Source organism: Ursus americanus, chromosome 8 (assembly GCF_024610735.1).
Source record: "Ursus americanus isolate L20-20 chromosome 8, mUrsAme1.1.p, whole genome shotgun sequence".
Classification (NCBI taxonomy): domain Eukaryota; kingdom Metazoa; phylum Chordata; class Mammalia; order Carnivora; family Ursidae; genus Ursus; species Ursus americanus.
In genome coordinates this window covers 25,354,391-25,373,510 of record NC_142134.1, presented here as the reverse complement: position 1 = coordinate 25,373,510, position 19,120 = coordinate 25,354,391, and the positions used below count along the sequence as shown (strand labels likewise).

At 44.7% G+C, this 19,120-nt stretch overlaps 1 protein-coding gene across 1 annotated transcript; it reads right to left on the bottom strand.

Annotated features, from left to right (window-relative positions):
- Nucleotides 1-212: 212 nt before the first annotated feature.
- LOC148109537 (uncharacterized) lies at nt 213-17,334 on the bottom strand. The gene is made up of 5 exons (XM_087864400.1): nt 17,254-17,334; nt 15,963-16,013; nt 13,493-13,558; nt 2,321-2,401; nt 213-605 (listed from the first exon to the last, which is right to left on the bottom strand). The coding sequence occupies exons 1-5, from the start codon at nt 17,332-17,334 to the stop codon at nt 213-215; spliced, it is 672 nt and encodes a 223-aa protein (XP_087720526.1).
- Nucleotides 17,335-19,120: the final 1,786 nt, after the last annotated feature.

Here is a 19,120-nt window from a genome sequence, read left to right as displayed (position 1 = left end):
TGAAGCTTGTTCCTCGAGGAATTTCATTTCTAGAGGAGTCGGGGATTGAGGTGACTCCCGTCATGAAGAGTCAGGTTGACCACAGCCGGGAGCCAGAGGTGCCTGGGGCCCCTGGGGGTGAACACGTCCCTTGAAAGCTGCTCTCCACACGCAGACAGCAGCGCAGACAGACGTGGGTCCCCTCCCAAGAGAGGGGGGCCCTGCCCGTCAGCTCACACATCCCCTCTGGGCTCCTTGGCGGCGGGGGAGGTGGGGAAGCTGGTGCTGGGAAGTGCTCCGACTGTGGGGACCCCCGGAGTCGGCAGAACTCGGGGTGTGGGAGGAAAGCTGGCTGACACGGTGACGTGGTTCCCCGGGCCTCCGGCTGCAGAGGCCCGTCCGCGCCTCCCTGATGGCCCGGCCTGGGTGGGGGGAGCGGGGACGGCCGCGGACGGGTGGTGTCTGGGCGTGAGGGGCGCCGGCTGAGGCGGGACGCAGGCCGCGGCGCCGACAGGGGCTCGGGTTCTATGGGGCGCGCCCCAGCCCCTGGGAGGCCACAGCGCCAGCAAGTCGGCCGCCGGCCGGTCAAAAGCCTTCTGCGGCTTCCCTTTCAGTTTCTGAATTGGCTGAAAACAGGACAGAGAGGCCACGTGAGAGGAAGCCCTTCCTGACCGGAAGACACAGGTGGCCCCGTGGGAATGGCCGGAGCTTTGGCCCCACGGATCCGAGGGTGGGGACGGGGGGCAGTGCACGTGGACTCCTGCAGAAGATGGAATAAAGGGGGGGCCTGAGGCGGGGGTGACATACAGCGGTAGCCGTGGTTGCCGCTGGGCTGCACCAGGGCCTGGTTTGGCTTTTGCCTGATTTGTCTGCATTTAGATGCCGTCTGTCCTCCGGTGGGGATGGGGCCGTAACAAGGCACCCAGGTGCTGACGTGTGCTGGGAACCGGGCTGCGGCCTGGTCCCCACCACCCACCGCTTGAGTAGTTTCCATGCTGGTGCTTTGAGCGAACAGGTTGGTTGGGCTAGATAGTTCCTATCCTTTCGTTTTATTGTTTTCCTTTATTATCAGTGTGACACAATGCTAGGACATTCTCTGTTCTTAGAGAGAGAGCGCGCGCACAAACTGGAGGCAGGGAGAGGCGGAGCGAGAGCATCCCAAGCAGGCTCCACGCCCAGCAGGGAGCCAGATGCAGGGCTCCATCTCACCACCCTGAGACCCGAGCTGAAATCAAGAGCTGGAGGCTTAACTGACCCAGACACCCAGGTGCCCCAACGCTAGGACATTTTCAACCAAGAAATCGTTTTGGCACAACTGTGCTTTATTACACATACCCCAGGGGCATCAGTGTCCTTTCATTTGGCCTGGTGTTTTTATATGTCCTTCTTGTCTCTGTTGACCTATTTATTATCATAGGGCACATGCCTGTTAGAATATGTAAGGGCTGGGGCACCTGGGTGGCTCAGTTGGTTAAACGCCTGCCTTTGGCTCAGGTCATGATCTCGGGGTCCTGGGATCGAGCCCTCCATCGCGGGCTCTCTGCTCAGCAGGGAGTCTGCTTCTCTCTCACTTTCTCCATTTCTCTCCCCCCCCCACCGTCCTCTCTCAAATAAATGAATTTAAAAATTTAAATAAAAGACTATGTAAGTGCCACATGCAAATGTAAGTAAAAATTTTTCTTGAGCCCAGGTTCTGTTGGCTAAGGAAGCCAGTGAACTTTCTAGGCAGGAATTAGAGCCTATAAACACCCTAGTCATTATGCCCTAGATGACTAATCTTTTTGCTGGTGGTGGGTGCTATTTTAGTCTTAGGATTTCCTTCAGGATGATATTGGATTAAGTTTCAACTTATATCTTCTACACTTAGCCTAATGCTGAATTTTTCTAGTATGACAGACATATTTTATGTGGAAAAAAAATCTGTTCTCACTGAATCCAAAACATTTCTATTTGGATTCCGTACATAAGAGGTTTGAAGAATTCAGACACACTCAGATTTTACCAGCCCCTCAAATATTACCACTTGTTAAGTCTCTACAATTCAAAGAGGGACTTCTCTTACAAATTATCTAAAGCAAGTGTTTTAAACCAGGAGCGATTTTGCCACGCAGGGTACATTTGGCAACGTCTGGAGCCATCGCTGGTTGTCACGTGTGGGGAGTAGGGGTCCTGTCAGCGTCTAGAGGGTGGAGGCCACCATGCCGCTAGACACCCTATAGGGCACAGGACAACACAGCACAGTGAATTATCCGCCCCCAAAGTCAGTGGTGTCACAGCTCTCAAATCCGGACCAAGGGACTTAATTCACTTGTTGAGGAAAGGCGATACGCCATTGACTTACCAGCATCTGAACTAGATAGTAGCTCTCCCTGTATCCAGGACTGCTGTCGCTGCTCTCGTCTGACAAACCGAGCACCCCTTCCTAGAAACAGAAGAATGCAGTTGTCTTAGAACCTCTTTTTCCTTTCGGTCTGTTGCTTCCTTTCCAAAGGGGTACATATTGCTCAACACTTAGAGAAGAGCTACTCAAAATAACTACCCCAAGTTAGTGGCTCTGGAAGGTCTACAAGATCTTGGATAAGATGGGAAGCCCCCAAACAGACGTGGGCCAGAGGCCATGTCCCCATCCCTCCCTCTCATTACAGCCATGGCCCGGCCCGCATCCTTCTTTCCGTGTCTGTGTAACCCGCTCTGCGCCAGTGCCGACCTCAGCCTTCTTGTCCTAGCTCCCTCCCCTCCTGGGACATCAGAGACAGTCCAAGGTGGTCTACAGCACCTGGGCATAACCCTAGACCACCCCCTCCCAACACACATGCACACACACACACACACACAGAGCCAGGCCCCGAGGAGCAGGCAGGTTTTGACCTGGATTTTTATCTCCCCCCCGCCCCAGCACAAGCACCTTTTCGCCTGCGTGTGTACATTGCCTAAAATGTCCTTTTTTGAACTCAACGGGATTTCCACTTAAATCTTCAAATTGGGGCCTTTTGTGACATCTTGTAATATTCCAAATGTTTTCAGCCCCTTGGATGAATTTAAGTGGATAATAATGCCAAAAATATCTCATGAAAAAAAAAACCCAACTAATTTATAAATAAAAAACATCACTCCGAGTATACCCTTATTGAAGTCAGCGATTAAAACAATATGCTCTCATTTCTGATACCAACCCTACAAAAAGGCACACGGGAAGCCCAGATGTCCTTTGTTACTGAAGCCATAACTGGACAGCTATGAACTGAGCACTTGTTTGCTCCTAAAATTCATATGTCGAATCCCTAATCCCTAGTGTGATGGTATTTGGAAGTGGGACCTTTGGAACGTAATGAGGGCACTGCCCTCATGAAAGCGGTTGATGCCCTTATAAGAAGAGACACACAGGATCTTGCTTCCTCTCTTTCTCTCTCTCTCTCTCTGCCATGTGAGGATCCAACAAGGAGATGGTCGTCTGCAAATCATGAAGAGGGCCCTCACCAGGAACGCATTGGCAGCACTTGATCTTGGACTTCCCAGCCTCCGAAACTATGAGAAATAAATTCTTGTTTATTAAGCCACCCAGTCTATGGTGTTTTGTTACAGCATCCAGAGCAGACTAAGACGTGGGCTCAGCAGGAGGAAGCACCAAGATCATCTAGCAGTGACTGTCCCGATCAGGTGAATGGGCGGTAGTGGCATGTACGCTCATATTTGCCATTAATTCTAGATATACACAGGAGACACGTACCTATATCTCCACCTGTCATCTGTTTGGTAAGAACAAGAACTGTTCCTGGGGCTTTTTGCTTGATCATTCTTATATCCCCATACCATTGATCAATAAATATATGTTGATGGGAGCCTGGGTGGCGCAGCGGTTAAAGCGTCTGCCTTCGGCTCAGGGTGTGATCCTGGCAATCTGGGATCGAGCCCCACATCGGGCTCTTCTGCTATGAGCCTGCTTCTTCCTCTCCCACTCCCCCTGCTTGTGTTCCCTCTCTCGCTGGCTGTCTCTGTCTCTGTCGAATAAATAAATAAAATCTTTAAAAAATATATATATATGTTGAATAAATCACTTGTACAAATTCCAAATGTCATGCATGACCTTGTATTCGATCACATCTGCCCCCAAATGGATGAGAACCAGACAACAATGTTGCTGAGCCCAGACTTAGGTTAAGCTGGGTGATTGTCCAGACCAACTCACTAGGTCAGTAATTTGTTTCCATAAAGCAGCCTACAGCAACACACCACTGAAATGTCTACCTTGACAAAATAATAAATTACATGTTACAGACATCTAGGTTGCCTGTAGTTAATAGGCAAATAATGAAAACTGGCAGGACAAATCCCAAACTTTTGCTCTGAAGTGCCCCATCAGCAAAAGGGTGAATGCCATTCCTCCGGAGGCCTACCAAGAAAGACATTGCCTAGCAAAAATATGCTGCAGTCACACATTTCATCTTAAAAATTCATGTGAATTTTGTATTTATACCACAGTAGATTTATTGTAATATTAACATGCTCTAAATTACTAAATTTTTCTCAAAAAAAAATTTCTGGAAAACTGATAGTCTGAGAAGATGTACCATGTTCATCTTGTGGTGCCGCCCACCCCTGACCCGCCACCAGGTCCTCTGAGGGAGCACATTGTGATACACGAGAAGGGTGGGTGTACCTGGTCAGTGTAGCTGGTTGAATTGTGTTCCCTAAAAAGGTTCGTACAAGTTCCAACCCTCAGTCTCTGTGAATGTGATCTTATTTGGAAATAGAGCCTTTGCAGATATAATTGAGGATCTTGAGATGAGTTCATCTTGTATTTCATCCAGTGAGAGGGTTTTCAGACACAGAGAAACAGTGGGGAAGGCCGTGTGAAGATGGAGCCAGAGATTGGAATTCTGCTGCCACAAGCCCAGGACTCTAGGAGCCACCAGAAGCTGGAAAGAAGCAAGGCAGCATTTTTCCCGAAAGCCTTAGGAGTGCGCGGAGCCCCGCTGATGCCTCGATTTCTCACTGCTGGCCTCCAAGAGTGTACATTTCTATTGCCTTCAGTCCCCGACTTTGTGGTCGCTTGTTACAGCCGTCCTAGGAAAGTGATACACTCGGGAACAACAGAAATTACAATCCCAAAGATAATACCACCAGTATTTGAACCCTGCTCCGGCCATCGAGACAGAAGTTGATTTTAACCGCTGTTCTCAGGTAAAGTGGCAAAGCTACAATGAATCTTCCATCCATTGTCTTAATAGCTGTGCTAACTACGCTCACAGATGCTTTGCAAGTAGATCTTCATCTTGAGAACATCAGAGGTTTTCGACCAGACACAGGCCATGCAAGAATGTATGAATTTGGGGGCGCCTGGGTGGCGCAGTCGTTAAGCGTCTGCCTTCGGCTCAGGGCGTGATCCTGGCGTTCTGGGTTTGAGCCCCACATCAGGCTCCTCCCCTGGGAGCCTGCGTCTTCCTCTCCCACTCCCCCTGCTTGTGTTCCCTCTCTCGCTGGCTGTCTCTCTCTGTCAAATAAATAAATAAAATCTTTTTAAAAAAGTACGAATTTGAATGAATATCAAGAAAAATATTCTTGCCCATAAAAATTGGATCATTGTGCTTCATAGTCCCTTGGTCTGACTTCATAACTGGCCTCAGCTGAACACTCAAGCCTTGCTGTTCACTACTGTCGGCTGCCATTTTGTACAAGTATCTAGTAGTTTGTTGAATAGTTGTGAAGATTGCCAGATGATATTTTAAAGTATTTTAAAATAACTTAAAGGCGTCACTCATCTGGTGTCGGCAAATGTGACTTGGAAATCAGTTCAGTATATTTTTAGACCATGCTAGTAGTCAATTAGGTCACATCCGTAAGTGTAATTAGAAGAGCAGGAAAATGGGACACTCTCTAGCAGTGTATGTTAAAAACTTCGAAAAGTGTTCCACAAATGCTAGGAAAGGGAAAAACCTTTTAAATATGGCTGATGAGAGAGAAGTGATTGGAAGACAAAACCAAAATAAGCAGAGATCATGGTGCTGAAGGTGATATGAATGTTCTGACTTTGTAAACAGAGAAAACATAATGATAATGGCATTGAATGGATTCAGAGGCCGCTTTCCTCGTGAATTTCAGGTGATCTTTCAAGTTCGGTCAGTGTGTGTGAGAACAAGGAAAGCTCCCTTTGAGTGGGAGAAGAAGGCCGCGTGCCTGAAATTCTCCCTGTTTCTGAAATTGCCCCAATTAAATCCTTTCTCTTTAGCTTCACTGTCTTTCGCGTATCCTCTTCTAAGATTCCTAAAATGGTATAAAGTTGCTACCCTCTCAGTGGAGAGCAGGAGACAGAATTAAAAGGCTCCAGCCAGCTGGCCCTTCTCAAATCACGATGTGTCTCCGGAACACTTGTTTCAAAGTGAGAACGTTTACTCTGGTTACTTCCGTGCTCTGGTTACACCGTTCTTCAAGCAAAAACTGTGAATTGGTGATGACAGCCTTTGGACAGTTTCTTTAGCCTGATGATTTAAATTTACTGTGTGAATAAAATGGAATTTAGGGAATTTGTTCTTGTAACTTCTAAAGTGCTAGTTCTTAGAGCAGCGCTCAGGAGCTCCAGCTTCAGATTAGAATTGCATTGTCTTTTTTGTTTTTCTTTAACATTTTATTTATTTATTTGACAGAGAAAGCACACAAGCAGGGGGAGAGACAGAGGGAGAGGGAGAAGCAGGCTTCCCAATAAGCAGGGAGCCCGACGTGGGACTCAATCCCAGGACCCTGGGATCGTGACCTGAGCCAAAGACACACACTTAACCCACTGAGCCACCCAGGAGCCCTAGAAATGCCTTGCTCAAGTCAGGCACCACAAAACTTGCAGAGCAAGAAGCGGATTCAATTTGTTATTTAAATTACAAAGCTAGAGGCAGCTAAGAATGTATTCTTGATTGACCCGGGGGGGGGGGGGGTGTCATTCCTCAAGGAATTACCTCCTTTGTCTACACCAGGCTGTTTTTGAATGACAAGGGTCTACTAAAATAACTTTAGTGGTGATTTTGGCTTAATAATGGAATACAATTACGGTAGTCCCACCCCCACCCCCACCCTGTAGCCACAGTCTGCTTTCCAAGGTTTCAATTACCTGTGGTCAGCCGGGGTCAGCAGGTGATCATCCTTCTGATGAAAGGTCAGAGGTCAACAGCCTAACCCTACGTGATTCACCCCACTTCATCTGATCGCGCACTTTGTCATCTCCTGTCATCACCAGAAGAAAGGTGAGCGATGTACAGTAAGATGTTTTGAGAGAGAGACGGAGAGAGGCCACCTTCACATTACTTTTTGTACAATAAATTCTTATGATTGTCCTATTTTATTAGGACCCTCTGAAAAGGGTTCAGTACTGTTCGTGGTTTCAGGCATCCACTGAGGGTCTTGGAAGGTATGCCCCCCAAACAAGGGGAGGACTACTGTAGTGTTAAAAAGTAGGTTATTTAACTTTTAACTATTACAAAGTGGTTATGAAGTGAAATCACCCAACTACACTTCCGGCATGCTTGCAGACGTAGGGTACTGGGGAAGGGTCTCTGGGAGAGCGATCTCAAGGACACAAGGCAGAATTTAATTTAAATCCCAATGTTGTTTCTTGTTTTCTAAAGAAACACACCAAACTGCGAGGTAACAAAAATGCACAGAAAAAGATCTGCATGGAAGTGCCCCCCCTTATGGTGATATTATGGATGGTTTTTTGGTCCTTTATCCTTTTTTATTTCTGATTTTTCTACTATGAGCATGTAGAACCTTTGTAAGAAGGAAAAATTATTTTAAAATTTTTTTAGGAAAAATTATTTTTGAAAGATTTTAACTTTAAACACTTTCCTTCTTCCTCTCATTTAGTAGGTCGGGAAACCTGCACACACGCACAGCTATGGATCATGTGTCCGTATACATACATATTCATGTATCTAGTTAAATTGTGTAATAAAGCATCCCTACAGTCTGAAAGAAAATTAAGGTGAGTCTCTCTATAAACCAATTTTAAGGAAAAAAATGAATTAAAATACCGATATGAAGGAAGGGGAAGGATTTATAGGGAAAGTAAGTCCCCTCTCGCCCCTTCTCCCAGGCCACTAATTTTCCAGCAAATCCATTTCTGTTTCTGCTTTATAAACATATCTATATCTATCTATCTATATAGATATATAAACATATACCTATATATATATATATACTTATATAAATTTCAAACCACTCAGTGTCCTTACTCCTACAGTCCAGATATAATCCTTATTAACATTTTGCTACATATCACTTCAATCTGTTTCTATATCTATACTACAGAACATAGTGTTTGTTTGTTTGTTTTAAAGATTTTATTTATTTATTTATTTGACAGAGATAGAGACAGCCAGCGAGAGAGAGAACACAAGCAGGGGGAGTAGGAGAGGAAGAAGCAGGCCCACAGCATAGGAGCCTGATGTGGGGCTCAATCCCATAACGCCCTGAGCCGAAGGCAGACGCTTAACCGCTGTGCCACCCAGGCGCCCCGTTTGTTTGTTTTTTAATACAAATGAAATCGTTCTGTAGATACTGTTCTGCCGCTTACCTTTTCTCATCTGGCAATATATCACAGACAGCTTTCCCTGGCATTATACCACTATATGCTTGAAGCAAAATGTATTGAGATTTCCCCATGGATGGATATTTAGATTGTTTTTGCCCTTATAAGTAATTCTGTAGTGAATATCATAAACATTATTTTAAAAATAGAAAAACAAAGAATACAATTTGCTTTACCTTTTTCAGGTAGGAAGAGCAGCGATCTAGTCTTGTTAATTGCTAAGGAAGGCCAGTGTTGTGGTTTGATCTTGACAGATATAGAAATTGAGAATTTTTAAAATAACTTTATGGTGAATTTTAAGAATCAAAAGAACTTCAGAGAGGGTGTGAATGACAGTGAAATGTTTTTATGGTGCATATGCTGTGTAACCCAATGGAAGAAATATGCTCCCATCCTGCCCTAGTCAGTAAGGTCTGAAAAGCTTAGGGCATCTTACCCTAACAAGAGGGGGAATATTCCATTCACGCTTGCAGAGTAAGGTATAAAAACGCCTATCTCTGCACTCAGGAAATGAGGCAATCGTAAATGACTTATCTAGATTACAGACTTTTTTTTTAAGTTTCTTTCTTTATGTCAGTAATCTCAACAGCCAGTGTGGGGCTCAAACTCATGACCCGAGATCAAGAGTTGCACGCTTTTCTGACGGAGCCAGCCTGGCTCCCCTGGATTATAGGCTCTTAGAGGCACCAATATTTAGACATTTTTAAATGTGTCTAGAAATGTCTATAAGGGCTGCACACTTCCAGGCTATCTTCACTAAAGCATACTAAGCACAGTTTGCATTTTATTGACAGCTTAGGGCCTCCATAAATACCGTTTATCCACTGCAGTACTGTGACCTGCCCTGCCCTCGGTGTCGCTAAGCTGAAGCTCCAACTCAAACAGCCGGTTGGTTTGTGACAGTGGGGGAGGACTTGTGAGGTGTTGCAACTGTGCATTGCGTTCCAAGGTTTGTGTGCGTTTGGTCTCCTGAGAGTCAGCAGCTCTGCCTAAGGATTGACCCAGAAATTGTGGGACATAATTGATGAACTCTGCAAGGCCAGTCCCAGTGACCGAACTGTTCATGTCCACTAAGGGGTTATTTGATTAAGAAGAGTGAAGAAAATGAATGAGATATCGGATTCCACATGCAGCTGGTAGACAGGATTCTTAAAGCATCAGAGCTCCGGGGGATGGAGAGTTGCTTGTAGCTAAAAGGCCAAAAAAGGAGTCACTGGTAGCAGAAAATGGAAAATATCATTTCCAGGTTCCTTTCCAACTCTAATATTCTATGAGGCTATGATTGTGTTTTCACTGAGGGTTCCCAGTGGCAAGCACAGATAATCAAGACCCCAAAAGCTGTTTTTCTAAGAATGTCGTGGTGGCTGGAAGCAATTTAAAAGCAGAAAGGAAAATGTGTATTGGAGGGGGGAGAAGAAAATGAAGCAGGAGTACAAACAAGGAGAAAACACATGAGGACTATAGCCCTTTTTCTCAGTGGAAATCATGCAGCTTGATACTATAATTACTTTATATTCAGTGCCATAGATGAAAACAGAAGAGGATGCCATTCCAAATAGTTACGATTTTTAAAAAGGAAAGAAAACAGTACAAGGACATGTGTATGATAAATATCAATAATTTATTCTTTACTTCATAAATATTAAATGTCCATTATATATAAATGGCAAAAAGATATAGATATTGCAGGCAGTCTGTGTGAAGAACAAGAAATTGGCAAGACATTTCATTTGAGAGTGACATTGAAGTCTGCTAATTTCTGAGTTGTTGGCGTTCTAGGAGGGCGAAGGCAACAGTATTTAATATCGTGGCATTACCCTGATGTCTAGCACCACAGGACGGCCAACAACAATGGCGGCTCCATGCCCCATCACTGCCTCTTGTTTTTCTCTCCCTCCATTCCTTTCTTTCTCCCTTGCTTCCCTTCTCCCTCCTCTTCCTCACAAGTCTGAATGAGAGAAATTCTCATGCAGAAATCCCATCTGCCAGGCTGCTCCAAGACACCTCACTTTTGACATTTAAAGCAAGCGAGGAAGCCGACTTTGTGAGGCCACCCAAAATGTTGGCTGCAGGCCAAGAAGGCACACCTGCTAGGTCTGCCACGGCAGTGAGAGAGGTGTTAAGATGAGCAACATTTCTAGTTGACTCACATGTGGGGAAGTGGACAGCAGCTGGCCTTTCCGTAGAGCGACAGTCCTGAACCCCAGAAGTTCATGGATTTCTAGAGGGTCTACTTGAAATTTTATGCAGGATGTATATGTGTGGATAGAAGATTCGGGGTTTTCACAAATTCCCAAAGGGGTACAGTGACCAAAACGGTGAAGACTGTGGCATGGAGCATATCAGATAACTCTGGTGCCTCACCACGTCCTCAGACCCTATGTGGTATCCCCAGAGCACTTCCTGTTGAATCTCCTGTTATGACTAGAATGACGTGCCAAATTCAATCTTGGCACTGGCAAGGGTTTAGTGAGTGAATCCATGAAACAGGACATACTGGACCATCCAATTCCAACTTCCCCACCATCTAACCCTTGGGTCTTCACCTATCAGAAAGAGGAGAGGGATCTGTGTTTTTATTTTACTCTGTGCCATTAAAGGTTATTTTTTTTAAAAAATATAATCACACTTCTTATACAAACATGAAAGGAACAACTATCAAGGATTGTATTTAACTCATTAATTAATAAGGGAACTGGAAAGACGTTACAACGGTTTAGAAAGACAACTCAAAGGACCACATGTCTACACTCAGAAATGGAATGCTGAAATGAATTTACGAATAGTGCAAAACTTGCAAAACCCATCCATGTCCATAAGGTGATGATCAATTGCATCCCATCAGACAAGGGGCATTACTAAACATAGGATTTAATTACTTTACTATCAGTTTTGTACAAGTTAACTTCTATTTCTCCAGACTTCTCAAATAGTCAAAGACCAAAATAGAGATAACCAGGTAAGCGTGCTAACTAGCCAGAGCACTCCCAAATTGCAAAGTCATTCACAATTTTTCCTTATGGTGCCTTTGTTCTTAGGAAGTTTTCTTTGGAACAGGTGTCATGTGTTAATAGCTACCAATTCAGTGTGATTTGGGAGTCCTGAGAAAACCCTTTTTTATCACCCAATTCTTACCTCCCTGCTTGCAAGTCACCTGAAATTCCATTCTGAGAGGTTTGATCTTCACATGGGCTTGATTTATGCCACTCAGAACCCCCCCAAAGAGCAAGGTTTACCAGATATCTTGGAACGCAGAGAGCGCTCTCATGAGTATTAACACATCTGATTCTCATAAAAGTGACGAGACGTGGAGGCTTGTCCCAAGTGACACGGATCTAGTGAGTGATGCTTGGGGAATTGCCCCCAGTTCTCCTGGTTTCGGGAGATGTCCACTGCCTGCTGTGCTAACCGGCCTTAAAAAGCCAGTGCTTGGGGCATGGTTGTACTGAAGGCAGACTGAGGCACAGGAAGAGGATTCACACGTGCTCATGAAGTCCTCGGACACAATCATTGAAAATGGAAAGTTCATTCAACATTCATGCGTCACTTGGTTATTGAGTGCCGACCTTGTGCCAGGCCCTGGGAACCTGTATTGAAAAGGCAGAGTCCCTGTGCTTGGGAATTAAGTGCTAGTAGGAAAGACAAGCATCAAACGTCTCGATGCTCTATGAATTATTCAGTCAGGAAAGCCAGAAAAAACTGCAGAGGTGGCCTGGGCATATCCGGATGGTCTGACTTTAGGTGAGGGTGGGGAAGGAGGGACAGGGAAACGTTATTTACGTTCTGGTGTCAGGAATGACTGGCAATTAACGGTGTGTGTGTTGGGGGGGTCCTGTCTGGGGGGGCGGTGGAAGAAAAAATATTTCAGGCAAAGGGCACAGCATGTTGAAGACTAAATCAGACACTCCTATTTCTATCATTCTCTTTTTCTATCTCCCTCTGTACCTATGGGCTCTTTTCTCTACATCTTAAAACAAAAACTAAATATTTTCCGAGGTAGAGTGTACCGTGGAGACATTCTTGAGCAGAAGGGCCTTTTCCCCTTGTCCAATTTAGACTCCCTCCCCACCTTAAGAGGAAGTTAGTAACTTCGTCATTTCTGAAAATTCACGGATCTCTAAGTTGCTTTTAGTCACCCTCATTTTATCAAAAATAAATGCAGATCCTTTCTTGAAAGAGGGAATGGATATTGTCGATGCAAAATGAACACAACTTTTAGAATCTCTAAAAGTAAGAAAGAGAGCTTTATTCAAGCCTGGGAAAAATGCCCTTCACGGGGAAGACAGTGTTCCGGAGAATGAACGGTTTTTGCAGAGTTATATACTTTCTTACATCTTGTGAAAGCTCAAGAGATTATAGCATAGAGGCAGGAATCACAAGTTTTATCATAAAAGGAGTGTAGAGAGTAGAAGCACTGACTGAGCTCTCAAGGACGAGATGGTCTCCTTTGGGCTACTCACTCACAAAGCAGGTGAGCAATGCATGCGCGGCGGGCCATCAGTCAGGCTTTCCGTGTGAACAACGTTCATAGACAGTCATGTGGACTTAGAAAGAAATCTAAAATGGTTTCCCTTGGCTTCTGTCTCAGCAGAGGATCTATCTCCCTCTCCCTCTGCCCCTCCCCACTGCTCATGCTCTCGCTCTCTCTCACTTGCTGTCTCTCTCAAATAAATAAATAAAATCTTAAATAAAATAAAATAAAATAAAATAATAAAATAAAATAAATGGCTTCCCTTGTATATCAGACCTTTAGAGAGTTTTTCTCTCATCGATACAAAAGGGCGTAAGAATGGGGGAAACAACTGACATGGTTAATCTTATCTCTAGAGTATCCGAATCTGGATGCCATGTAGACCAAGCGGTGTGTGACTCTGAGTTCCTGTTGCTAAGTTTCAAAGCCCTGGAAAGGGAAAAATTGTGAAAACCATGCTGGTTACTCACCATCTGAAATGCGAGAACTCCATGGCAAAAGACCAGAAGGCACACACACTGCAGCATGTTGAGGTGCTGAAAGCGCAAGAGAAACTTTTATTCCTGCAGGTAAACATGGGCATGTACAAACATCCATGCTGACACATCAGTCTTTATTGAGCACCGACTGTGTACTACGGAAGCCATAGAGCACAGGCTGAGTTTGAAATCCTGACTTTGACACTTGCTAGCTATGTGACTCGGACAAATTATTTAACTTCTTTGTACCTCATTTTCCTCACCTATAAAATGGGGGTAATATTAAAAGCTATTCCATGAGTGGTTATGAAATTTGAACGAGGTACTGTATACAAAACATTTAAAATAGTGCATAGAACACAGGTGGCCCTCCAGTTTTTAGCTTTTATTGTTAAATACCATGCTCTGAGCTGGGGACAAAATAGATACAAGGATAGGTAAAACAAAGGTCTGGCTGTTAAGGAATTTGTAGTCTATTTAAGAGATTAAATACAAGGAACGGATTTCTGCTTCTGCTTACTGCTTTATTCCTTACTCACAGTGGTTACTCATTAAAAATGCACAGAGAGAATCCATAAACTGCATACAACTCAGAATGAAATTGACCTGAACAGTGCCTTGCACAATTGTCTAGGTCGGAAGATGGAACTTTTGAAAGCAAAAACAAAACAAACAAAAAAAAAACCTAAAGCGGAAATAACTAATGGGTGTTTGGGTCCTAGAAAATCAGACTTTTTTTTTTTTTTAAAGATTTATTTATTTGACAGAGAGAGAGACAGCAAGAGAGGGAACACAAGCAGAGCGAGGGGGAGAAGGAAAGCAGGCTTCCTGCCAAGCAGGGAGCCCAACGCGGGGCTCAATTCCAGGACCCTGGGATCATGACCTGAGCCAAAGGCAGACACTTAATGACTGAGCCACCCCAGCAGCCCTGAAAATCAGGCTCTTGTTAACTTGACACCACCAAGATCCTTGGTGGATCCTTGGTTCCTTCTTGACCTGTGCCACGCCAGCCCCATCACAGTCAGGAAGCACATTTAATGTGCCCCCACGGAGGCTGTGGAGGTATTTCTCAGGGATTCTGATTCAGCAGGGTGCTGGGCGACCTTGCAGCCTCCCCCAGGGACCACTGGAGACCCACTGAGCCCTGTGAGTCAGTGAGCCTTGTTTCCAGAGAGCAAAGAAAACAGCAGACAGCTCTCCCTGGACTTGTCCTTCTCCTGGCTTTACTTCGTGGTGTGGGGAAGACACCGCACATCACTCCTTTGGAAGGAGGAACCCTCTGAAGAGCTTCAATGTGAATACTTGCTGATTATCAAAGGGTACCAAAATATACTGCCCCCAAAATAGGCCTCTATGGCATCTGAATTATTCTGAGCTAAGGCCATCGAGAACCAGCAGATGCAGGAAAAGTTCTAAAAACAGGACATAGGTTTTCCTTTCGTAAAGGAAATTCCCATTTGTGAAAGGTGTCTCCCTCTCCAGTAGCAGGAAGAGTACACTTGCTAGTGTACTCCCCCTGGTCACCTTCCCATAATTTGCCTCCCCAAAACCCTTTTCCTCTGTTTTAGCTTGAGATGGTATATAAGCCCAAGTTCTGACCACCTCTTTGAGTTACTCATCACCAGGAACCTCCCATGTATGCATACACGATGCACATGTTAATAAACTTCTGTTTGTTTTTCTCTTGTTAATCTTTTGCCAGTCTAATTTGTAGGACCTCAGCAGAAAACTGGATGTGTAGAGGAAAAAGATTTTTTTCCTCCCCTACACTATTTCTTGCCTACTCATGTAGGCACTCCTGTGTAGAGTGCTTTCCACATATTATTATTACATTTGATCCTCACAGTAGCTCTCTCTGGTGTGTATTTAATGACTATTTTATAGATGAGGAAATCAAGGGTTAGAAAGGTTATTAACTTCCTTAAGGTCACAGCAAAGTAGGTGGTAGAGCCAGGGTTTGAATATCTATCTGAGTCCACTTCATTCTTTTTGAGACACCCAGATCTCCAGGCCTCTGTTTCTTACTCAAAGCCTTTGGAGTCAGACAGGGTGGTGGGCATGTGTGAATATTTTACCATTTACATGGAGCTTTCTCGAAACAGCCTAGGGCAGTGGTTCTCAGGTATATCCAGGCAAAAGGGAACTTTGATTTCTTTGGAACTTTCCCAGGATCTGTCCACCATTTTGGGCCATCACATCACCAATGGCCACACTTCCTGCCATTTGCATTTGTGCCTGTTGTATTCACGGTGATCTGCCTGGAAGCACAAGGAGCTGACAAATACCATGTCCTCTAACAGGGTCATGTCTGAGCATTTACATATTGAAATATCTATTGTTTCATAATAAATCACTCTCTTCAGTTCTGCTTTATAGTATAGTTAGAGCATTGTATCAGTTTTTTAAGGTAAGCGTATAGACAGATGGTTTTTATTTATGCATTTCATTACCAGAGACTCACCTGAACATTACAAAATACTTGTACTTGAAAGGGGTATAAGATCTGATAAACCTGGGAGAAAAAGGGAAAACCAAGAGTCACAGAATCTGGGAGCTAAAAAGACTGCAGTCCTGTGTGGATCTCCCCCCTGGGGGTGGCTCTTTGTCCCAAGCATCTCCTGTTCTGGTGGTCTCTCTGCCGATTCCCACTTTGAGGATCGAAACAGAGGGAAAACTAGGGTGGGTGTCAGCCCCTTGGCAGCTGCGAGTCCTGGCTGGGTGTCTTGAGGAGGGAATACGGCTCTTTGGCCACCACAGAATGGCCGCCAAAAACCTTGAAAGACTCTCCCACAAGAAGGAAAAAAGTGAGAGGCAAAGAGAGATGCTAAGAAAAAGCACCAGCTGAGAGAGGCAGGAAAGAGTGTGTAGGCCTGGTGGAGGCAGAGGAAGTGTAAGGATATGCACAGGGGAGTGGACACGATGGGGGCAGATAGGTAGAGGCACCAAGGCTGGTTCCAGGTCATTGCCTGCCAATTTGAGGCCACTGGTAAATGTTGTCCTGGCTAAAGTGGGTGCCTTCCACCTAATCAAGTGTCTGTTTAGAGGCACTTGGTGGCTCAGTTGGTTAAGCATCTGCTTTTGGCTCAAGTCATGATCTCAGGGTCCTGGGTTCGAGCTCCATGTAGGGCTCCCTGCTCAGCGAGGAGTCAGCTTCTCCCTCTCCCTCTGCCCCTCTACCCCTGGCCAGTGCTCTCTCTCACTCTCTCTTTCTCTCAAATAAATAAAATCTTAAAAAAAAAAAAATCGAATGTTTGTTTGTCCCCACCTCCCTGGGGAATAATAGCCAATAATAAAAATAACTCACACTATGTCTCACATTGCCATACTGCCACACTGTTCCAAGTCCTTTAACTGTATTTGTTCACTCCTCACAGCAGCACCCTGAGGTAGGGAGTATTTTTATTTTATAGATGAGGAAACTGAGGCATAGAGCAGTTGAATAATTTGCCCAAAGTCCTGGCTATGAAATGAAGATCAGGGTTCCACCCCAAGTACTTAGGCTGCTATGGACTGTATTCTGCTCCCCCAAATTCGTATTTTGAAGCCCTACCTCTCCAGGTGATAATATTTAGAGGCAGGCCTTGGGGAGATAAGTAGGTTTTGATGAGGTCGTGAGGGTGGGATTCTCATGGTAAAATGAGTGCCTTTTACGAGGAGACTGGAGAGACTGCTTGCTCTCACTCTCTCCCTCTCTGCTATGTGAAGATACAACATGAAGAAAGCCATGTGCGAGCCAGGAGGAGAGCTCTCACCGGCACCCAACCATGCTCGCGCCCAGCCTCCAGACCTGGGAGAAATGAATGACTGCTGTTGAATTCACCGGCCAATGGCATGGTGCTATAGAGCCCAAGCTAAGACACAGGCCGCCATGTTGCTCTTCTGGCCCCTTGGTTCTGTGTCTGGCACATTTCCAGGTGTTGGGGCACCTCTGCCCCTGGGTGCCAATGTTCTGTCATGAACAATGACACTGACTACTTTCATTTTCCAATGAGGTCTAGAGTCTTCCTCTGGCATTCTCCTGACCAGCACTCCCCATGTGGGGCCATTCCCCACCCACCACTCGGTCACTTGTATTGAGGAAGGACAGCCTTCTGCATAGACAGGTTAAGCTACTACTCTGGAGTATTGTCTGAGAAATATTAACCCTCAGAGATTACCTCTCCACCCCTCCTTAGGAGATTGTCTGATATTCCACCTTCAGTGTCGTTCCTTTGAGTTAAATTACTGCCTCTCCTAATCAATTCAATTTCACATTTATTGAGCGCTGTGCAGGGTAGCAGGGACAAAGAGATGAAAGCTACTCTCTTTTAGGGGCGCCTGGGTGGCTCAGTCGTTAAGCATTTGCCTTTGGCTCAGGGCGTGATCCCAGGGATCGAGCCCTGCATCGGGCTCCCTGCTCAGCAGGAAGCCTGCTGTTCCCTCTCCCACTCCCCTTGCTTGGTAACCCTCTCTTGCTGTGCCTCTCTTTGTCAAATAAAAAAAATCTTAAAAAAAAAAAATAAAGGTGTATGCTTAAAAAAGGAAAGAAAGAAAGAGAAAGAAAGAAGAAAGAAAGAAGAAAGAAAGAAAGAAAGAAAGAAAGAAGAAAGAAAAGAAAGAAAGAAAGAAAGAAAGAAAGAAAGAAAGAAAGAAATTCTCTTTTATAGTGAAGGCTTATCAGGCCGCCAGTTCCTCAGGTCCCTTCTGACTCAGGAAAAGCAACCTGGCAGGTAAGACCACATCACAAGGGGCCTGCTCAGTATGAATGCTCCGTATCAGCAGACAGTTAAGCACCCACATTGGGTCGGGACAATGGAAAGTGAAAACCAGGCCTGCCTGGAGAGAGAATAGAGACAATACATCCCCAGGGTCCCTAAATCTGGAGAACTACCGGAAATCTAGAGATTTCTCCCAGAAAGCTTCCAGAAGTCTGAGAACCATCTCGGGAAAGTTAGGCCAAGTGGGGAGCTATGTCATGATAATAACATTTTTCAAGAATAATAAAACAATAATAACAAAACAAGTCCTTACTAAACTCTCATTACGAACAAGGCAGTCTCATTTGCTCTTTGCGACAATGCTGCAAAATAGGTTTTAAAAACCAGTGAATGTTTAAGTAAGTAACTGGTACATGCTTAAATGACCTGTTCTGTTAGTAGTTTTTAAAAAGCTTGGCTGGAATGACTTTAGAAAAGCTACAGTAAACAATCTGAGTAAAATGTCTTTTTTATCCAATAGCATCTAATTTTTAAAGCAGATCTTGTAGGTGTGGGATTGTTTTGTTTTCTTTGGCTCCGTTAAATGCCTGTTCCTCCAGAGTCCGGCGAAGGGAAAAACATACATTATAACTACAGTCTTATCATTCCGAGTTTGAAACAACAAAGAAATTTAAGGAAAAATCTTCCTTAGCCGCACAGTTTGCTGATTCTGTCTCTGCCTTTTCCCTTCAGCAAAACTGCTAAGGCAAAGCAAGAGAGAGAAAGACCTGGAAGCCTGGCAGGACTCGTCAGCAGAGCTGCTTACCTCAGCTCTCTGATGTTTGTTTGTTTTTACCATACGTATAATCTGTAAAAAAATTTCTGAGCATGTACCATATACATAAACAAAGTTTATTTATCGGTTTTAAACATGTCCTAGTTC